The sequence below is a fragment of the Apis mellifera genome, linkage group LG4, assembly GCF_003254395.2.
Source record: "Apis mellifera strain DH4 linkage group LG4, Amel_HAv3.1, whole genome shotgun sequence".
Classification (NCBI taxonomy): Eukaryota; Metazoa; Arthropoda; class Insecta; order Hymenoptera; family Apidae; genus Apis; species Apis mellifera.
This window is the reverse complement of record NC_037641.1, coordinates 5,141,791-5,159,273: the sequence shown is the minus strand read 5'-3', so window position 1 is coordinate 5,159,273 and position 17,483 is coordinate 5,141,791. Positions and strand designations below refer to the sequence as shown.

General features: G+C 26.2%; 4 protein-coding genes across 6 annotated transcripts in view; 2 read left to right on the top strand and 2 right to left on the bottom strand.

Annotated features, from left to right (window-relative positions):
* Positions 1 to 7,243, bottom strand: part of LOC551257 (microtubule-associated protein Jupiter) — a 69,790-nt gene extending 62,547 nt beyond the window's left edge. The window contains exons 1-2 of one of the 2 annotated variants that reach the window (XM_006560590.3): positions 7,218 to 7,243; positions 7,061 to 7,119 (exon numbers count right to left, since the gene is read on the bottom strand). In XM_006560590.3, the coding sequence (XP_006560653.1) occupies positions 7,061 to 7,116 (56 nt within the window). In that variant the 5' untranslated portion in view covers positions 7,117 to 7,119; positions 7,218 to 7,243. Of the gene's footprint in view, positions 1 to 7,060 lie in introns of both variants that reach the window. The other variant, XM_006560589.3, reaches the window with a different exon arrangement.
* Positions 7,244 to 7,738: 495 nt separating this feature from the next.
* On the top strand, positions 7,739 to 9,689 carry LOC411044 (inhibitor of growth protein 1). The gene is made up of 3 exons (XM_394517.7): positions 7,739 to 8,194; positions 8,529 to 8,732; positions 8,816 to 9,689. Exons 1-3 carry the CDS (start codon positions 8,059 to 8,061, stop codon positions 9,391 to 9,393), a joined length of 918 nt encoding a protein of 305 aa, XP_394517.4. The 5' UTR covers positions 7,739 to 8,058; the 3' UTR covers positions 9,394 to 9,689.
* A 783-nt stretch (positions 9,690 to 10,472) lies between these two features.
* Positions 10,473 to 14,787, bottom strand: LOC551852 (ubiquitin-conjugating enzyme E2-17 kDa). 2 transcript variants are annotated; one of them, XM_003249657.4, is made up of 4 exons: positions 14,064 to 14,787; positions 13,021 to 13,101; positions 12,698 to 12,902; positions 10,473 to 11,273 (listed from the first exon to the last, which is right to left on the bottom strand). In XM_003249657.4, the coding sequence occupies exons 1-4, from the start codon at positions 14,105 to 14,107 to the stop codon at positions 11,118 to 11,120; spliced, it is 486 nt and encodes a 161-aa protein (XP_003249705.1). In that variant the 5' UTR covers positions 14,108 to 14,787; the 3' UTR covers positions 10,473 to 11,117. The 2 variants fall into 2 exon arrangements, with proteins under 2 accessions (XP_003249705.1, XP_624240.2); XM_624237.5 differs by lacking the exon at positions 10,473 to 11,273 and adding an exon at positions 11,612 to 12,017.
* A 341-nt stretch (positions 14,788 to 15,128) lies between these two features.
* On the top strand, positions 15,129 to 17,462 carry LOC409110 (programmed cell death protein 2-like). The gene is made up of 4 exons (XM_392635.7): positions 15,129 to 15,546; positions 15,966 to 16,396; positions 16,468 to 16,923; positions 17,007 to 17,462. The coding sequence occupies exons 1-4, from the start codon at positions 15,436 to 15,438 to the stop codon at positions 17,269 to 17,271; spliced, it is 1,263 nt and encodes a 420-aa protein (XP_392635.4). The 5' UTR covers positions 15,129 to 15,435; the 3' UTR covers positions 17,272 to 17,462.
* Positions 17,463 to 17,483: the final 21 nt, after the last annotated feature.

Genomic DNA, 17,483 nt, shown 5'->3' with positions numbered 1-17,483 from the left:
AACAATACGTGCATTCATCGATAAAACAACGTATTAAATGCATGAGCATTGTAATTTCTTTTTTTTTTTTTTTTAAATTAATTTTCCTAATTTTTCTAAACTTCATATCAATAATCAAAATTTTCGACGCTATCCCACTTTTTGATTTCAATAATATTTTACTCGAAGCTTGGTAAAAGTACACTTCGTAGATTAGAAATACCAACTATTACACACTGTCTCACAAACATCAAAAACATCCAATAAATCTTCCATAAATCTCAATTTGCTACTAAAAAAAAGAAAAGAGAAATTCATATTCAATATGTGACACAACAAATAATTACCCTCGATTTCATATAATTAGTCTTCGGATATAAATTAACCTTTCAACCGCGGATGAAATATTTGTTTTGCATACCTTTAATTATAAGAAAAACTCGTTTTAATGGAATACAAAAAAAAAAAAAGAAAAAGAAAAAGAAAAGAATTTAAAATAAATAACAAAATATTTCCACGTCGAATGTAACGAAAGGATTGAACACGCACGGAAACAAATTCGAGAAGAATTTGGCATAATTCGCAACGATGACGCAGAATGCGAGACTTTTAAAACCGGTCGAATGAGAGTAGGGAACACGAGAACGCGTTGCAGAGGATCGGTGAAACGAGTCGGCGGAGGAAAGCGACGTTCCCACTGCAACAGGACACCGATGAGCACCGACCGTGTGTCGCGCATTTTGCACGAATGCGTGTGCAACGACTAAGGATGGGATCAAGTTCGATACGTATCTAACAAATCCGAATTAATTTCGATATTCGTGTTTCGTTCCACGAATCACTACCTCAAAACCAATAACATTTCAATAACTATACTCGAGATATATATTTATTTCTATCAAAAAAGATGATTACAAGTGGTTCGATGTTAAAAAGAATCGAATTGTTGTTCACACGAACAAAGTAAAAGTTTCGAATCCGATTAAAGTTCAAATCTATTCGCTAGATACTTGATCCCATCACTAGTAGGTACGATACGGCTCCAGTCGCGATGAAACGCGACACGCCCATGGAATGGAATAAAGAATAACGTGGATGAAAAAGCAATGGAAATGAATGGAAATCGTTTTCATTCATCGACCGCGCGAGCGCGTGCGTGCGATCGGTAAGACGGGCACGTATATACAATGTTTATGTGCAGAGCGATAAGTTCGTGGGGAAAGTGCTTTAACGTTTCGAAGAAGTCCTATTGTGATGGGAATTTGGTTGATAAGAATTTGCGGGAAACGTCTGAATTAGAAAATAAAGATATAATTTTGCTCGTCGAAATTCAAAGAAATTGAAATCCTAAGAATCCTTTTTTCCTCTATCTCAAAAATGCAGCGAGAAAAAAATTTTAGGTTTGAAAAATTCTTGGAAAACTTGAAAGTTGTAGAGTAAGTAAAAAATTTGTAACCCAATTCAAATTAAATTTCCTTCGCGTCTTTGGAGATTATTATTATTACGAAGCATTCCAATTCTTCATTTAACATTCAACGAAGAGAATGCTTTACCTTACTCGTGCTATGAACCCGCGAGGATCATAAATCATGCTATATTCTCCTCGCCGCGCGCGGCAATTCCTACATCCATTAAAACGATGTCACCGCTCGACAATTTCTTCTACGACTTCCTCGATTGCCGGTGGAACGCGACACAGATCCTATCGACGTGTATCAACCGGAATATCTCTTCATTATCAACGTCCTGTGCTCTCCATGATCTTGACGAACAAAGTAAGAGACTTGTCCGGGTCGGGTTCGAAGATCAACGCGGGGATTCTTTGTGTGCCCTGCAAAGCAAGAACGAGCACGATCCTTCTTTGCCTTTCCAAACAAGAAGGAAGGAGGAGAATGGTCGCGCGAAACACCCACGCGAGACGGTACAAGTCACCACGAGAATGATCATTATTATCTTGAGTGATCATCAGCCAGTACGAGCGACCCTCCCTAGAAAATTGACAGCAATTAGATGAAAGAGAACAAGGAAAAGCGTGGGGGAGGGGAAAAAAATTAACAAATCGAAAAAAAACGACTGGATGACTGGAAAGGTCGATGCTCGATAGAATAATCCGACTTGTTAACGGATTTAATGACCAGCCTCGATGCCTTTCGTAAATAAATCACCTGCGTTCACTTCGACGAGACATTGAATATCGCTAACATGAGTTTATAAAGAGTATATCAATGCGTAATAACTGCATTCGTTTCCTACATCGATGTGTGTATATATAGTGATGGAATTAAGTAACTCGCGAGTATTTCAAAATTTACCCGATTAGATCAAATCTTTTGTAAGTAATTTAGGAAAAAAAAAGTACTTTTAAATATTTGAAAAAGATATATATAAAGAGAATTTTATAGAAAAATAACATAAATAATATTATTTTTAAATTAGGAAATTTTTGGAGTAGGGATTTGTATCAAGCATATGATAATGATTTTAACTATTGAAATTCCCTAAGTTTCGTATTCAATTCTAATTTTTAAAAATTGCAATATTTTATTAAAAATTTTTGCAATTAAATTACAATAAAAGAATATATTTTCTGTTTTCAAAAATGAAATATAATTCATAAATTTATAATTATTTAATGTATGAACATTGGTGCTGTTTATGCAACTTTGCAAAATTGAATACAAAAATGGAGAACATATACACACACCAGAGTGATACCACGAGACTGTTATTCACGAATGTTCGATATGATATTCAGTGAAATCCGGTCACATGAATGTACAGTACAGAGTCTTGTTTAAAAACGAGTTCTACCTACACGACAAAGTGAATCGTGTCACAATCGCCTTGCTTTTAATGTCTCTTTATACAATATATATTTAAAATTATATTATAATATAATCATAAAATAAAAGAAGCATAATTATATAAATTTTACGGATATATATGTATAATTTTTAAACGATTTATAAATAACAATCTTATATCACTTACCAATAATTATATATATTCCGAACATGAAAATAAAGAATTTCAAAATATCATTCATATATTAGTTATAAAAAAATATAGATTAGTTAAGCTTTAAATGACTCAATGATATTAATGATATCAATATTTTTTTATAAATATATATGAATATGTTATTGTATTGAATTATTTATAAATTGGAATGATTCATTAAAATTGTTATATATATATTATATTTTTCTCTTCTCCCATTATTTTCTTTTTGTTTGTATAAAATTGCAAAAGAAAAAAACTTTATCTTTTGTATTCTTAGATCTTATGAAATTTGAAATTTCAAACTTATAGAATAGTATGACTCCGTAAACATGATAGCAGAAGATGGAAGTATGTCTGTCTACTAACTCCGTCTCGTTACACTGACATTAATCTTTGTACTGTTTCGTGTCTGAAAGTGGTGCGAGCATTCTTGTTCCATACAAATATCTTACAAAAATAGAAATTATAGGCTTCGAAATTCCTGTTCTTTTTAAAGTCGTAAATCGTAATTCGATTAACATAGATCTATTGACAAATTATAAATCATAATATTATTAGATATCAATGAAAAATTTCTATCGAAATTTTATAATTTTTATATAATTTAAATATGACAAAGAATTTATATTTTTATATATTATATGTATCTTAGATTTTTGAATTATAGTAACAGCACATTAATACAATACGAAAAAGTTAATAACAGATATTTCTCCTATTCGGAATATTCCGAACATATGTCGATCGGAATCGGGAGGGCAGATATTTGTATCACGGAGCACAAAATACGACAGATGTTCCAAATAATAGTTTTGATGAACCGTTGAACCATCACAAAGATAGAATCGTAAAAATAAATGGAAGAAAATTTCACAAAGAGCATTCGATCGGTAAAACAGAGAGCACATGCGAGAAAAGCAACAGGCGGGGACACGAAACGCGCCAGCCGTTGAATTCGCGCTTGGTTCTATCACATCAATTCGTAAAAAAGACTCTATCGCATTTATGAAAATATAATTTTGATTATTCGATAGAGAAAAGGTTATTAAACTCTTGATCGAGCAAACTTGAAAAAAAAAAGATTTTTCGAGGTTAAAAATGGACTGTCAAAACGTAAATGAGAAAAAGGGTTGCACATTGGAACATAATCAATGAAAAACACGGGAAAAAGGTCACCAAAAGAAAAATACTTGTGGCACAAACCTGGTTTTGAAACGCTGTGTATCGTCTTGGCCAGCCCACATTTTTCCTTAATCGCGGATAAAAAAGACTTCTTTTATACTCAACTTGAAAATTACACAATAATGCGTTTCGATGTCACGACGCGACAATTCGTGCCGGTTATGCACGTACAAGCAAGTCTACGACGTGGGTCAATCAGGCTGGATCACGCCGCGGCTCGAGTTCCTCTTCCGTTTCTTTCTTCGTCGCACATACGCACTAACGAATACGAGAGAGAAAGATCACAGATAGAAAAGCAGAGGGAAACTAACACACGCTACACGAGGAGGCGCCACCTCCAAAAAGTCGAGAAGCAGGAAAGGAAGCGTGCCGCGTTCTGTACAATCGTGAAATCCACTGACGGTAGAGAGATCGACGACGTCGCAAGCGCTAACTTGCGTAGGGAGAAATGATCCTCGTGCACGTGTGCACGAGGCTTTAAGCCGGTTTATTCAACGCCTGCGAAATACTATGTGGACAACCTCGAGGGATGTGTCCTTAAGTACAGTCACGGACACGATCTACAGAGACAACTCCCTTTGGTTACTTCTTCGGTCTAGTCAGCAACAGAGGTTATATTTATCCTTTGAATCGTACTCTTTTCGGATTTTCTTAGACAGAAGAAGAATATCTTGCATTTGTCCATAAATGGAAGTATTGATGCCATTTGTTTGTGATTATATATTTAAAATGATTCTCTAATATTTCAATTATTCGTTAAAATTGCAAATTTCCAAAGAGATGATTATAAATGAGATTATAAAAAAATATTGAATAAAAAACAGCAAAAGTTTTATCGATAACTGTTTCTATTTTATAAAATAAATATTAAAAAATAAAATTCAATAATCAAATTGAAAATCTCTAATAATTCTTTTTTTCTAATGCATACTATATTATCTGTTCATAACAAAGATCTGTTCATACATGCAAAAGCGAATATTACGAGACACGAAAAAGAAACGAATAGAAACAGACAGAATAAAGAATAGGTACAATATTGTATCCATGCAATTATGAAGCTTCGAACCTAAATGTACACGCCTCTATGCAATACGCTAAGAACTATACAATGCCGGATGAGTCACAACATGACTCGTGTTTCAGAACTATGTATAATCGTATGCATTTCAAGAAATTATTTACAAAAAAGAAAGATATTATTCATGATTTTCTCTCATATAATAATTATATTAAAAATTTTTTTGAAATATATAAAGAAACAAATTTTTGTTATTTTCTGTTATTATCATTATGGAAATCGGCTAATTTTAATCTGTATATGTTTCATAATTTATTGAAATTGTTAGGGATTTATATTAAAACCAGTTGTGTATCGTCAGAAATATAAAATACTTATTTAAAACATTTATCTTTATATCTTATATACATTTTTTATTTTTTCATTTTATCGATAAATCAAATATTCTTTTATTAGAAACATACATTGCAATGTTTCGCCGCTATCTGTGGTAAACCACTAACTTTTTTTTAAAAAATATCAGAAATATGATATTGCTAAGGCAAACTCACTCACCAACATTTTACAAAATAAGAAAAGATTATATAAACTACACTACTTTCTTAATTATAATGTTTATATTTTATATTATACATGGCACAAATGAAATTAATAAAATAATATAATAAAAATTCTTATTCTATAAAATAAATTTAATCATTAGTTATTAGTTATTAAAATCAATAAAAGTAATTTTAAAAATTATAATTATGATACTATCAAGTATTATTTATCAATATATTTATCAATATTATTATTGATAAGATATCATCATTCTATTAAAAATAAAATTTATATAAATTTTTTTAAGTATTTATTATAAATATATACTTATTTAAAATATTTAAAAAAAAAAATAGAATTCTATTAAATATTGCAATCGAATTTTTGAAATTTATAACACAAATGATACACCGAGCGCTATCTATTGCCATTTCTATGCACTTACATTTTATTTAAAATATTACTGAGTCGATAATCCTCACTCGACGCAACAGTTAAATCTTATCGTAATAAATTTATATATAATTAATGGAATTTTTACATAAATAATTTACTAGAATTGATAATATTGTTTTTTCAAAATTAAAATAAATTAAAATAAAAAAATTATATATTTTATTTTCAAAGTTATATTTAACGTAATATTTTAAAAAATTGAAAATTGCAATCATATTTTTAATAATAATAATAAATAACATTATAAATATTTATAAATTTAAAAATATTTGATTTAAAGTTAATATTAAATTCAACAAATGTAATTGTAAATGACATTCATTATAGAAGAATTTTCATTTATATTTTTCATTTACATAAATATATAATTTATTAAACTTCTTCAAAATATATATTAATTTATATTTAAATTGCAAATAAATGTTTCTAATTTTCGAAATTTTCAATTTATCAAAACTTTACCAATACGAAAAAAGGTTCATGGATTGTCCGGTTATGACCGGTTCAAACTGACGCACCATGCATAACAAAAAAATCAGTAACCAACAAGACGCCATTAATTTATTTTTATTACTATTGAATTAATATTTTATATAAATAATAAATAAATATTTTTATTTTATATAAAAATATAATACTTCAAAATAATAGAAATAAAAAACCTACCAAATAATAAAATTTAAACTGTTAAAAGATCAAATTTTTAACAATTGTTTTTAGAAATAATTAATAATGTCAAAAATATATTTTTATTGTAAAAGTTTTAATCTTTTACAGGTTAAAATAAATAAACGATACACTACTGGCAGAAGGAAAATACGATTCCTTAATATAATATTTATATAAATAAATCGTAAATATAAGCTTGTCACTTACTTGCTAGATTTCTTCTTCTCATCGCTAAATCCTTGGAAGGTTCCTGTGGATGTCATCTTCTAAAATTTAAATACAAGGAAACGAATACTTTTAGAACAACCGTCGCGCAGTTTTTGCGGCACGCAAGAACACAAACACGACTCTTTCTTCTACTTACCGAACGAAATCAAATAGGGTTGTGATACGGGATTGGTAGGTCGTACTACAAATTTTGACGTCAGAATAACTAGTCAAATCAGTGTTTAAATTACAAATTCTTTATCATGAAAAAATAAATTATAATTAAATACTTTTTTAACATATAAAAAAGTTTTGTAAATTATTTTTTGTAATGAATATAATTAAAAATTATTAATATAATATAAAATAATCATAATTTTAATAATAATTTATGTCACTTTATTACCAAACTTTATAACTGTTATTCATAATCTAAAATAGACATGAAAAATTATATATATATAATTTTATAGATATATATTTATCTATATATATATATAAATTTTTAATTTTATAAATCTTTAATTATATTATAACTATGTATTTTATAAAGATTTTTAATATTCCATGCTTGCCAATTATATATAGTAAATTATTACTTATGTATATTATAATTGTATTTTATAGTGCTTCGCATGTGATTTTGTTTATTGAAATACATTTATAAAATTTTTTTAAATTAAAATAACATCATTTATGATAGATTTATGTCTTGTTTCAAAAGATAAAGATGTAGAATTCTCTTAGAAACCAGCAGCCATGTTTGTTCCTTGTCATAAATACAGATGGAGTATCTAAAAAAGTCTTATAAAAGTTTACTTATATTCTGTATGATTTAATTGATCTTGATTGGTGTAATTATAAATGAAGTGATAATACATATCTGTATAAATGGTGCGACAAGTTCGAAAATCTAATACAGTGACATTCAAGAGTTTGTCATTAAATGGATCATTTTTATTTTTTAACCGTCGAAGGAAATTTATAAAAGAAGGAAAATGTTAAATCAAGCTGTAGTCGAAGCTTTATATTCTGCAACATATATTGAAAATTATTTAGATTGTGTGGAAAACTTACCAAATGATTTACAAAGACATGTTTCCCGGCTTCGAGAACTTGATGCCACTTGTCAAAGTAATTAAAATTAAGTTTAAAAAGTTTTCATAGTATATTTTTGATACATTTTTATTACGAATAATTTTTTTGAATTGAAAAATTCATAAATGTTTTCATAAAATATAATATATAAATACACCAAAAATAAAAAAATAGATATAATAAAGAACTCAATAATATTAAAAAATTTGCATTTCTTTGTATATAATAAATATTAATTTGAATATGTACCTATTATTGTTTACTTTATTATATCGTGAAAAAAAATTTAATTTTTATTTTTCATTTTATTTAAACTTTTATAAAAAAAAATTACAATATATTTTATTTATATTTTTCTAATTTAATTTAGCATATTTACGGGAAGTAGATCAACAGCAAGAAGCATTACGAAATGATACAGATTTGACAGTTAAAAGAAGAGCACTTTTAAGACTTCAACAAGCCTTGATTGCAGCACAAGAAATAGGAGATGAAAAATTGCAAATAGTTCAACAAGTTCAAGATCTTATTGAAAATAAATCCAGACAATTAGACTTAGATTATCGTAATCTTGGTATAGCTTTTTTTTTGTTAATTTTGCATATTTCATAAAAGTAAACAATTACTAATATTTTCTATATTTTAAATTTTTTATAGATTTTGGAAAAGAACAAGAAAATAATGAATCAATCCGTGAAACTAATGCAAATGTGACTTCTAATTCTTCTGGTAATGCAAATAATTCAGAAAGACAACCAAAAAGAGCTAGAAGGACAAGAACAGAAACAATGGTTGAGTCTTCCAATACTATGGATATGATTGTAATGACAGAAACACGTTCAAATTCTTTATCAAATACAAGTAATGGTAATCAAAAGAAAACAACTACTACTAATACTGGTAAGAAAAAGAAAAGGAAATCTAGACAAGGTAATCAGCAAAATCAACATCGTGAAGATACTCCACCACCACCAGAGGATGATCTTGCAATAGATCCAGATGAACCAACATATTGTCTCTGTGACCAAATATCATATGGAGAAATGATATTGTGTGATAATGACTTATGCCCTATAGAATGGTTCCATTTTTCATGTGTTTCATTAAGTACTAAACCAAAAGGCAAATGGTTTTGTCCAAAATGTAGAGGAGACAGACCAAATGTTATGAAACCTAAAGCTCAGTTCTTAAAAGAATTAGAGAGGTATAACAAAGAAAAAGAAGAAAAATCGTAGCAGGAGAAAATTGGTGAGCAATTTAAATATTTTGGAAGACTTAATTCAATTTAAAGACAGCTTCTATAATATATTTTATTAAATACTTTCTGAAATCTTATTAAGCAGATTGATTTGTGAATTAATGAAAAAAATAGTTTCATAAAAAAAAAACAAAATTATTCTGTTATTAAATATGTAATTGTATAGATATGCGTGTGAACTATCATATAATCAACTACAGTAGCAGATAAATTATATTTGTATAATATTGGCTATTGTAAATATTGTGACAAAACTAAATAATTACAGTAAAATAGATACTTTGTAAAAAAATATGTTTTAAAATTGCTTTATATTTATTCAAAATTGAAAAATTAATGGGCCTCTATACTCTTGAGCAATAATATGTGTGTGTGTGTAAATACCATTTATCTATGGTAATTATCTAAAATATAATATATTTCATATTTAAATTACAATAGCAGTATTAAAAGAAAAAAAAAGGAATTTTTGTAACATAAATTAATTGTGTCATGAATAAAATGACTTAAGATCAACATCTTTTTTAATTAGTTTGTATTATAGTATATAAAATCTTACTAGTGATTGTCATTAATTCATTATGTATTAAGTTTCATTTATAAAATTCTGTTGCATTACTTGCAAAATGTATATTTATATAAGAAGTATAGATTCTTATGATTGCATAAAGTTTATAAAATTACATACATAAATAAAAATTATACATAGAATCTCTAAAAAGAAATTATATGTATAACTTTGTTTATTGATGAGAATTTATTTTGTACATATGAACATTGTATTTTTAGGATATAAATTCTCTTTAATATATAATGTACAATATATTTAATAAGATATAATTTTTTATAGTTGAATAAAAACTCTAACATATAGTAAAGCATATTGTTTTTTAAAAACAATTTAAATGCTAACTATAAAAGAAATTTTTTATTAAACATGTTTATAAAAAACGATTTTAATGTTTTTATTAAATTCAATAATTTTTATTATGAGAACTGTCTTGGTTTTTGTTTACCTTTCCCCATCTACTGTTTATAAAAGGAGATTAATGCATATTGTTATGAATAATGTTTCAACTTTATTAGGAAATTACAAGAAATTATTAATAGTATTATTATTTAAATTGATTATTGATTTTAATTCTATACTATATTATTTATACATTGTAATTGTAATTAAAACAAATTATTTTTCAGTTTTCTTATTATATATTAGTAATTTAATTTATTCGTTTTAAAGTTATTTTATGCAGATCTTATATTTATATGTAGCTGTTAATTGCAATGTAAATTAATGTTACAAAACAGATAATTATATGTATATTTTTATTTTTATAATTTTGTTATGTAATAACTGGGTTCCTAAACCCTAATTATAAATGAGCAAAATAATATACATTTTATTTATGTTCATAGATAAAGATCACATAATGCACAGTACAATTCCACATCACTCCAATGTTCTACACTTTTTTTACATATTTGAAACATAATCAATATTAAATAAATTTTTTTATTTTTATATTATAAAATTAGATAGCACTTTAAACTAGAGTGTACAAAAAAAATTCTGTAGAACAGTGAAGGATTTAATGTCTTGATTTATTAGCATGAAAAAATATTTCAGGCCATGAATTAAAAAATTAAAAAAGAAAGACTCAAATAAACATCCTTAAAATTCTGAATGAACCATACTTAATGTCAGCGGCTATCTTCTGTATGACTTTCTTGGAAGTTCAACCAAGATTGTTCTACAATAGCATCTACTCTCTTCTCATATTCCCGCTTATTTTCTTGATATAATCGTGCAGCTAATGAATTTGCTGGAGAATTTGGATTTGGTTCATCCAAAAGGGACTGTAACAAATATTTTAGACTTTGTTATGATATAACATAAGTTTATTCTAAACATAAACAGCACAAAAATTTAAAGAAAACCATAAAACTATAAAGTGAAATTATGTACTTATTATATGTAGTATATATATATATATAAATATATATATGTATATGTATATATATACATATAATATATACATATATATACACATACATGTGTACATATATGTATATATATATATATATTTATATGTATACGTGAATTTATGTACTATATGAAGTACTTAAATTTAATTGAAATATACTTCTATGCTTATGAAAGACTGCTTTGAAGCACAAAAACAAAAAGCGCCAAATACCGATTATTTTCTACCATTTAATATTACTAATTTCAATCAAATGTCGATTTGTTATCAAATATCGAAATAAATAAATACACAATTTTATAATAATTTATTATTCAACATCGTAAAAATTCGGTCTAATGTTGCACATTGTGGTAGTTCAATAGAGCTTTAGGAAGAAACATGCTAATATTTAGCGTTAGCTTCTTGATAAGGCTGCACGTTCTCCACTGTATTTGATGGCTGTAGGTGGCTGATTGATGCTGCAATAGCATTGTGGAAACGCCTGCGACTAATCCGTAAAACTCTGCTCCACACAAGCCTTCACTCGCTTCTCGTATTCACGTCGGTTCTCTTTGTACAGTTGTGCTGCCATTGAGTTGGCAGGTGAATTCGGGTTCGGGTCACTTAACAGCGACTGCAACCACATAAGTCATACTCATTATACAAAATTCTTTAATGATGCATGGCTATAATTATAAGTAAATGATGCCCTTACTTGGTATTGGTGATTAGAAGTACACACGTAAGTCAAATAAATTACAAGCATAAATTTAATACTAACATCATATGCAAATAACTTTCAAATTTAGTGAATCAGACTTTGCTGAATTGCAACCGCTGTTAAGACAAAAACTTACAAATTTTTCGAATTTTTATATGTGAAATTATTTGAAATTTTAACAACTCTTAATATATTTCTATAAAATAATAGAAAATTAAGCATATTCTATTTTAATAACAAATAATAAGCATTTAACTATTTTGAACAATTGTGAACATTTAGTAATTGCCATGCAAAATATATTTGTTGTATAAGAAAACTTAATTTCATGTTATAGAAAAAAACATGATAATATGTACAAATAAAAATTAATAATTATATTTTAATAATATTTCTCAGTTAATTATAATAAATTTATTATTGTTTTATTACTTCTTATTAATTTATGAAATTTAGCATGCAATTTTTATTGTGATATATGAATTAATGAGAATAAATAAAATACAAATAGAATAAAAAATAATGTCATTAGATGTTTGAGAAATATTGATTCAAACTAATTATAGATGTAAATTATCAGGTGTTTTAAATACCTGTATGGATGTTAAAATAGCAGACACATCATAAGTAGGGCTCCAACGATTCTGTAATATGTCCAAACAGATGCCTCCATCAGCATATACATTAGGGTGGAACATCTTACTAATAAATCTCACTGTAGGTGGTTTGTTTGGATATTCTTCCGTAAATTCTATTGTAAGTTTAAAGGTACCATCTTCAAATGGAGTATCATGTGGTCTGAAAAAATAATGAAATATGTATTAAAAATATAGTATAATTATTTTTAATAATTACAATTTTAAATTTATTATTTTAAAATATTATTATTTTAAAAAATATTTATATATATTTTTACCCAAATATAACTGCATTCCATATCATAATATTATTGTCTGTAGGTGCTCCTGATACTCCAGTGGGTGGATCTTCTTGTAATCTATTCATAAAAATATTAAATTTTATATTTAATATTTTTATAATATAACAAAATTTATTAATATAAATACTAATTACATAATTAATAATAATAATAATTAAAAAAATATTAATGTTTGTAATATTATAATATTTGTTATATATAACATATCAAAATAAATAAATAGATTTAAATATAATTATTTTATTACTTAAAACATATAATATCAAAAACTTTTGTTAAAAAATTTATCTTATAAAGTATTTATTTTATTCAGAATTGCTTAATATAAATTTAACAAAGAGAATAAATTTAGATTTTTAGAGGTCTCAATGTCGCTTCAATGCTTTTATATATAAAACAATTATATATAAAACAATACCTTTTTATATTTTTTAATAATACTATATATGTATATATATATATATATATATATATATATATATTCTTTTTTCTATTGAAAAATATCCTATTTATAGCAAAAGTAAATAAATAAATAATGAAAATTATATAAAAACTGTTAATATTATATATTTAAAAATATCATTTATTTTTTTAGATTATTTTATAAAATAATTTATGAATTATTTAAGCAAATTTTTTATGAATTGAACGAATATATATGAAAACTAATAAAAAATGTGACAATATAAACAAAAACATAATTGTTCACAAATGGCATGCTATTTCCTATTATTTTTTAAATAAAAATAAATATAGTTTTCCAATTAACCATTAATCTTTGATAAATTTGGTTAGGAATACAAATGAAACGTAATAAATGATTATAAACACCTAATAATAACTTTGTAAGATGGGCTACAATGACGTTCGAACGTTCTGTAACCTGATGAATGTTGAAAAAAATTTTCAATGATTCAGAATATACAAAAAAGTTACAGGCAGCATAATATAAATTTCAATTACAATGGCGATGGATGACACACGAAATAATGACATAGAAATCTTGAAAATCACTATACCTCTTAAAGTCTCTCATTAGTCTCCTTCTTGCGGGGGTAGACATCCCTCACAAATGGGCTCGTCGCTCCCAAATCGTTAATACGAATAAATTCCAGAACGATGCTGTCCACAGCTCACGTTAATGCTGTTTCTCAATAAAAGAAACCACAGTCCCGCACGACGGTTACTTCGACAACCTCGTCACATATACAAGAACGCCTGTTGTTTCTGCTGCGTACGTCTTTACCTTTTGTCAGTCCGAAGGCCACCCTATCGCACAATACCGTTATAGGTTGTTCAAAATTTGTTCTACCTAACAGGTTTCCAATTGGCACTCGATTGTGTATTGATATTTTAACACCTTGAGTTTCCACTGTCGATCGTGGAAAAGGCCACCAACATAAAACCTACGTAATGATCACCCTGAGAAATTCGTTCACCGGACTGCCAAACCACGGACAGCTGGATAGATATACGGAGGGAATGAGGAATGAACTGTTTTGCGCATGACGTCACAAACTAAAATCGGACATCCCAACCAATAGTTTTTATTACTATATTCGTTGTTCGATTTAGATTTATTGTTTTGCTTTTAAATAAGCACGTTTTGTAAAGAAAACGATTGATTTCGAGAAACAAAGTGCGATATGTTTCTATGTAGCAGTTTTAAAAGTATAGTTATGCTATATCTAAAAAACGTCACACAATACAAATTATAACCAATCCGGAGTTCTCACTAATCTAAATGTAGTTTTCATTACAATTTTTTTTCGCTAAATACTAATACTAATTTTCATGAATTATAGATTGATACAATTATATTCAAAATATAAATGTATTTTTATTTTATACAATATATATTTAATTCAAGAAAAAGTAATAAAATATCATTTATAATTATTTCTAATATATAATTATTAAATTTTTTCACGTAACAAATTTTAATATTTGAATATTTGACTTAATGTTAAAATTATATTTCTAGGGATTTTGTTTTTTTAAGACAAAAGAAATGCTATTGGTTACAATGATTATTGAGCGCAAAGTATAATCTAGAAGTTATAAATTAGAATTATTTTTATAACATTTATTATATATTAAAATAAATACATAAATTGCTATTTTTAATAATAATTGTAATATTATTATTCTTATATACGTTAAAATATAGATTATATAAATAAAATTTAATTTTTTTACGTAATATTTACTTATACATAATCAAAAATCGATAAGAGATGTAGGATATTGTTAAAAGCGCACGCGTGAACTGATGCTGATACCTGTCAGCTGTCCAGTGAATACAATTGCACGTAAATTGAGAATTAAAATATTTTCTATCTTATTACGAAGTCTTCCAATGAAGAAATATAATAATTTTAATCAAACTTAATGGCTTGTGATAATCGAACAAAAGTGTACTTGGGATACGAAGATGAATACGTTACTGATAAACACCGACCATATATTAATTTTATGACAAATAAGATTGGTGGATTTCCAGTAAGCTTTTTCTTTTTTAAAATTAAATTTCAGTTATTTATATTTAAATAATATTTAAAAAATTTTAATTAAAATATTTAAAAAATCTAATCAATTTTTAAAATTTTTAAATTACATTAAATTTTTTTTATATGTAAACTATTTTTATATTAAATATCATATAATTATAATATAATTTAAATAAATAATTTAATTATTTTTAATTATTAAAATGATTAAATTATTAAAAATTATTAAATATTTTATTAATTATTATTAATTCTTGAACAACTTAATAAAATATATATATACATGTATATATGTATATATATTATATATATAATATATATATATTAATATATAATTATATATATTATATAATTAATGTATATATATATTATATATATTAATTAAATAATATTTATTGTTTTTATTTGTAGAACTGTTATGAAAAAAATTTATTACCATTACCACAATGTAGATTATGCAGATTGTATCAACTTTTGGCTCTTCAATTATATGTTCCATTAGATAATTCTAAATATCATCGAACACTTTATATTTTTACTTGTATAAATCCAAATTGTTGGAATCAAAATGAAAGTTGGACTTGTTTGAGAGTTCAAGTATCAGAAGATGAATGTAAACCAAATGCTTTAGATAGTAGTAGCATAGTAGTACCATCTACAACATCATGGTTGTCAGATGCAGATGATTGGGGTGATAATTTGAATGATAATTCTGAACAAAATGGAAATAATGTACTACCAAATAATATGACAGATTTTCATTTTTCTTTGCAAAAAGATGCAGATGAAAATATAAGAGAAGAATTTTCTGCATTACATGTTGATGATCCTAATGCAAATAGGTATATAAAAAATTGCTAAAAAAGATTAATATTTATAAAAATGTATTTATTTATTATCTAATTTATTTTAGTCCAGCAAGTATAGAATCTCCAGTTGGTGTAGGTGCTGTAGGTAGATTAGATTCTCCTCAAGCATCAGCTGAAATTGATGGTGAAGAAAGTGAAGTTGTTTGTATTGATACTCCAATCCAGCCTCAATGTGATTTAATTAGTTTATTGCGAGAAGTAACTCCATTTCCTATTCAAATAGAATCAAATATTGATAAAAAATTATCATTTGTTGAAATATTTCTTTCCGTCGAAGAAGAAGATTATAATCTAGATGTGCCACAACATGTATGTGATTTACTCTTGGAATATCAATATAGAAATCCAGACCTGTCATCAAAATCTGGGGCAGATATAGATGAAGGTAAAACTATAGAAACAGATTCAGAAAAATATGAAAAAGGCATTCCAATGCATGGAGATGAAATGTTTCATAATTTCATTACTCAAATACAAAAGAATCCTGGTCAACTTTTACGGTAAAAATATATATGTAAATATTAATTAGATACTATATTATTATCAAATTTTATATATATATATATATTATATTATTCTTTAGATATTCCCGAGATAATTCTGCACCATTATTATTATATCCTATCAGTGGATGTGTTGGAAAATGTAGACATTGTGGAGGTGAAATGATATTTGAAGTTCAAATTTTGCCTACATTAATTTCCAAATTAATACTTCAACCACGAGTTGAAAAAAATTTTCAAATTGAATTTGGAACTGTTTTAATATATACTTGTGTAAGAAGTTGTTGGTCTCCAATGGATTTATACAGGGAAGAACATGTTATTGTTCAAGCAGAAAAATTATAGTGATATTACAATTAAAAATAAATTTAATAGAATTCCAAACTTCCAATTTTAGAAAAACTATAGTTGAATTTTTTTTTAGAAGAATACCGTCCACCTTTTGCGTATACTTTAGAATTCATAGTACCGGTGTATAAAAATAAATCTCTAATTCCTATAATATAAGATTCATTGAAAATACCTCTTTAAAATGTTATGTTAGGATAATTATGAAA

Coding starts and splice junctions, on each gene's coding strand:
- LOC411044 (XM_394517.7), top strand. CDS start 8,059: ATGTTAAATCAAGCTGTAGTCGAAGCTTTATATTCTGCAACATATATT. Junction 8,195..8,528: donor ACTTGATGCCACTTGTCAAA/GTAATTAAAATT, acceptor AATTTAATTTAG/CATATTTACGGGAAGTAGAT. Junction 8,733..8,815: donor CTTAGATTATCGTAATCTTG/GTATAGCTTTTT, acceptor AATTTTTTATAG/ATTTTGGAAAAGAACAAGAA.
- LOC551852 (XM_003249657.4), bottom strand. CDS start 14,107: ATGTCTACCCCCGCAAGAAGGAGACTAATGAGAGACTTTAAGAG. Junction 13,102..14,063: donor CTAATGAGAGACTTTAAGAG/GTATAGTGATTT, acceptor TTTTATGAATAG/ATTACAAGAAGATCCACCCA. Junction 12,903..13,020: donor TGGAATGCAGTTATATTTGG/GTAAAAATATAT, acceptor TTATTTTTTCAG/ACCACATGATACTCCATTTG.
- LOC409110 (XM_392635.7), top strand. CDS start 15,436: ATGGCTTGTGATAATCGAACAAAAGTGTACTTGGGATACGAAGATGAA. Junction 15,547..15,965: donor ATAAGATTGGTGGATTTCCA/GTAAGCTTTTTC, acceptor TTTTATTTGTAG/AACTGTTATGAAAAAAATTT. Junction 16,924..17,006: donor AATCCTGGTCAACTTTTACG/GTAAAAATATAT, acceptor ATTATTCTTTAG/ATATTCCCGAGATAATTCTG.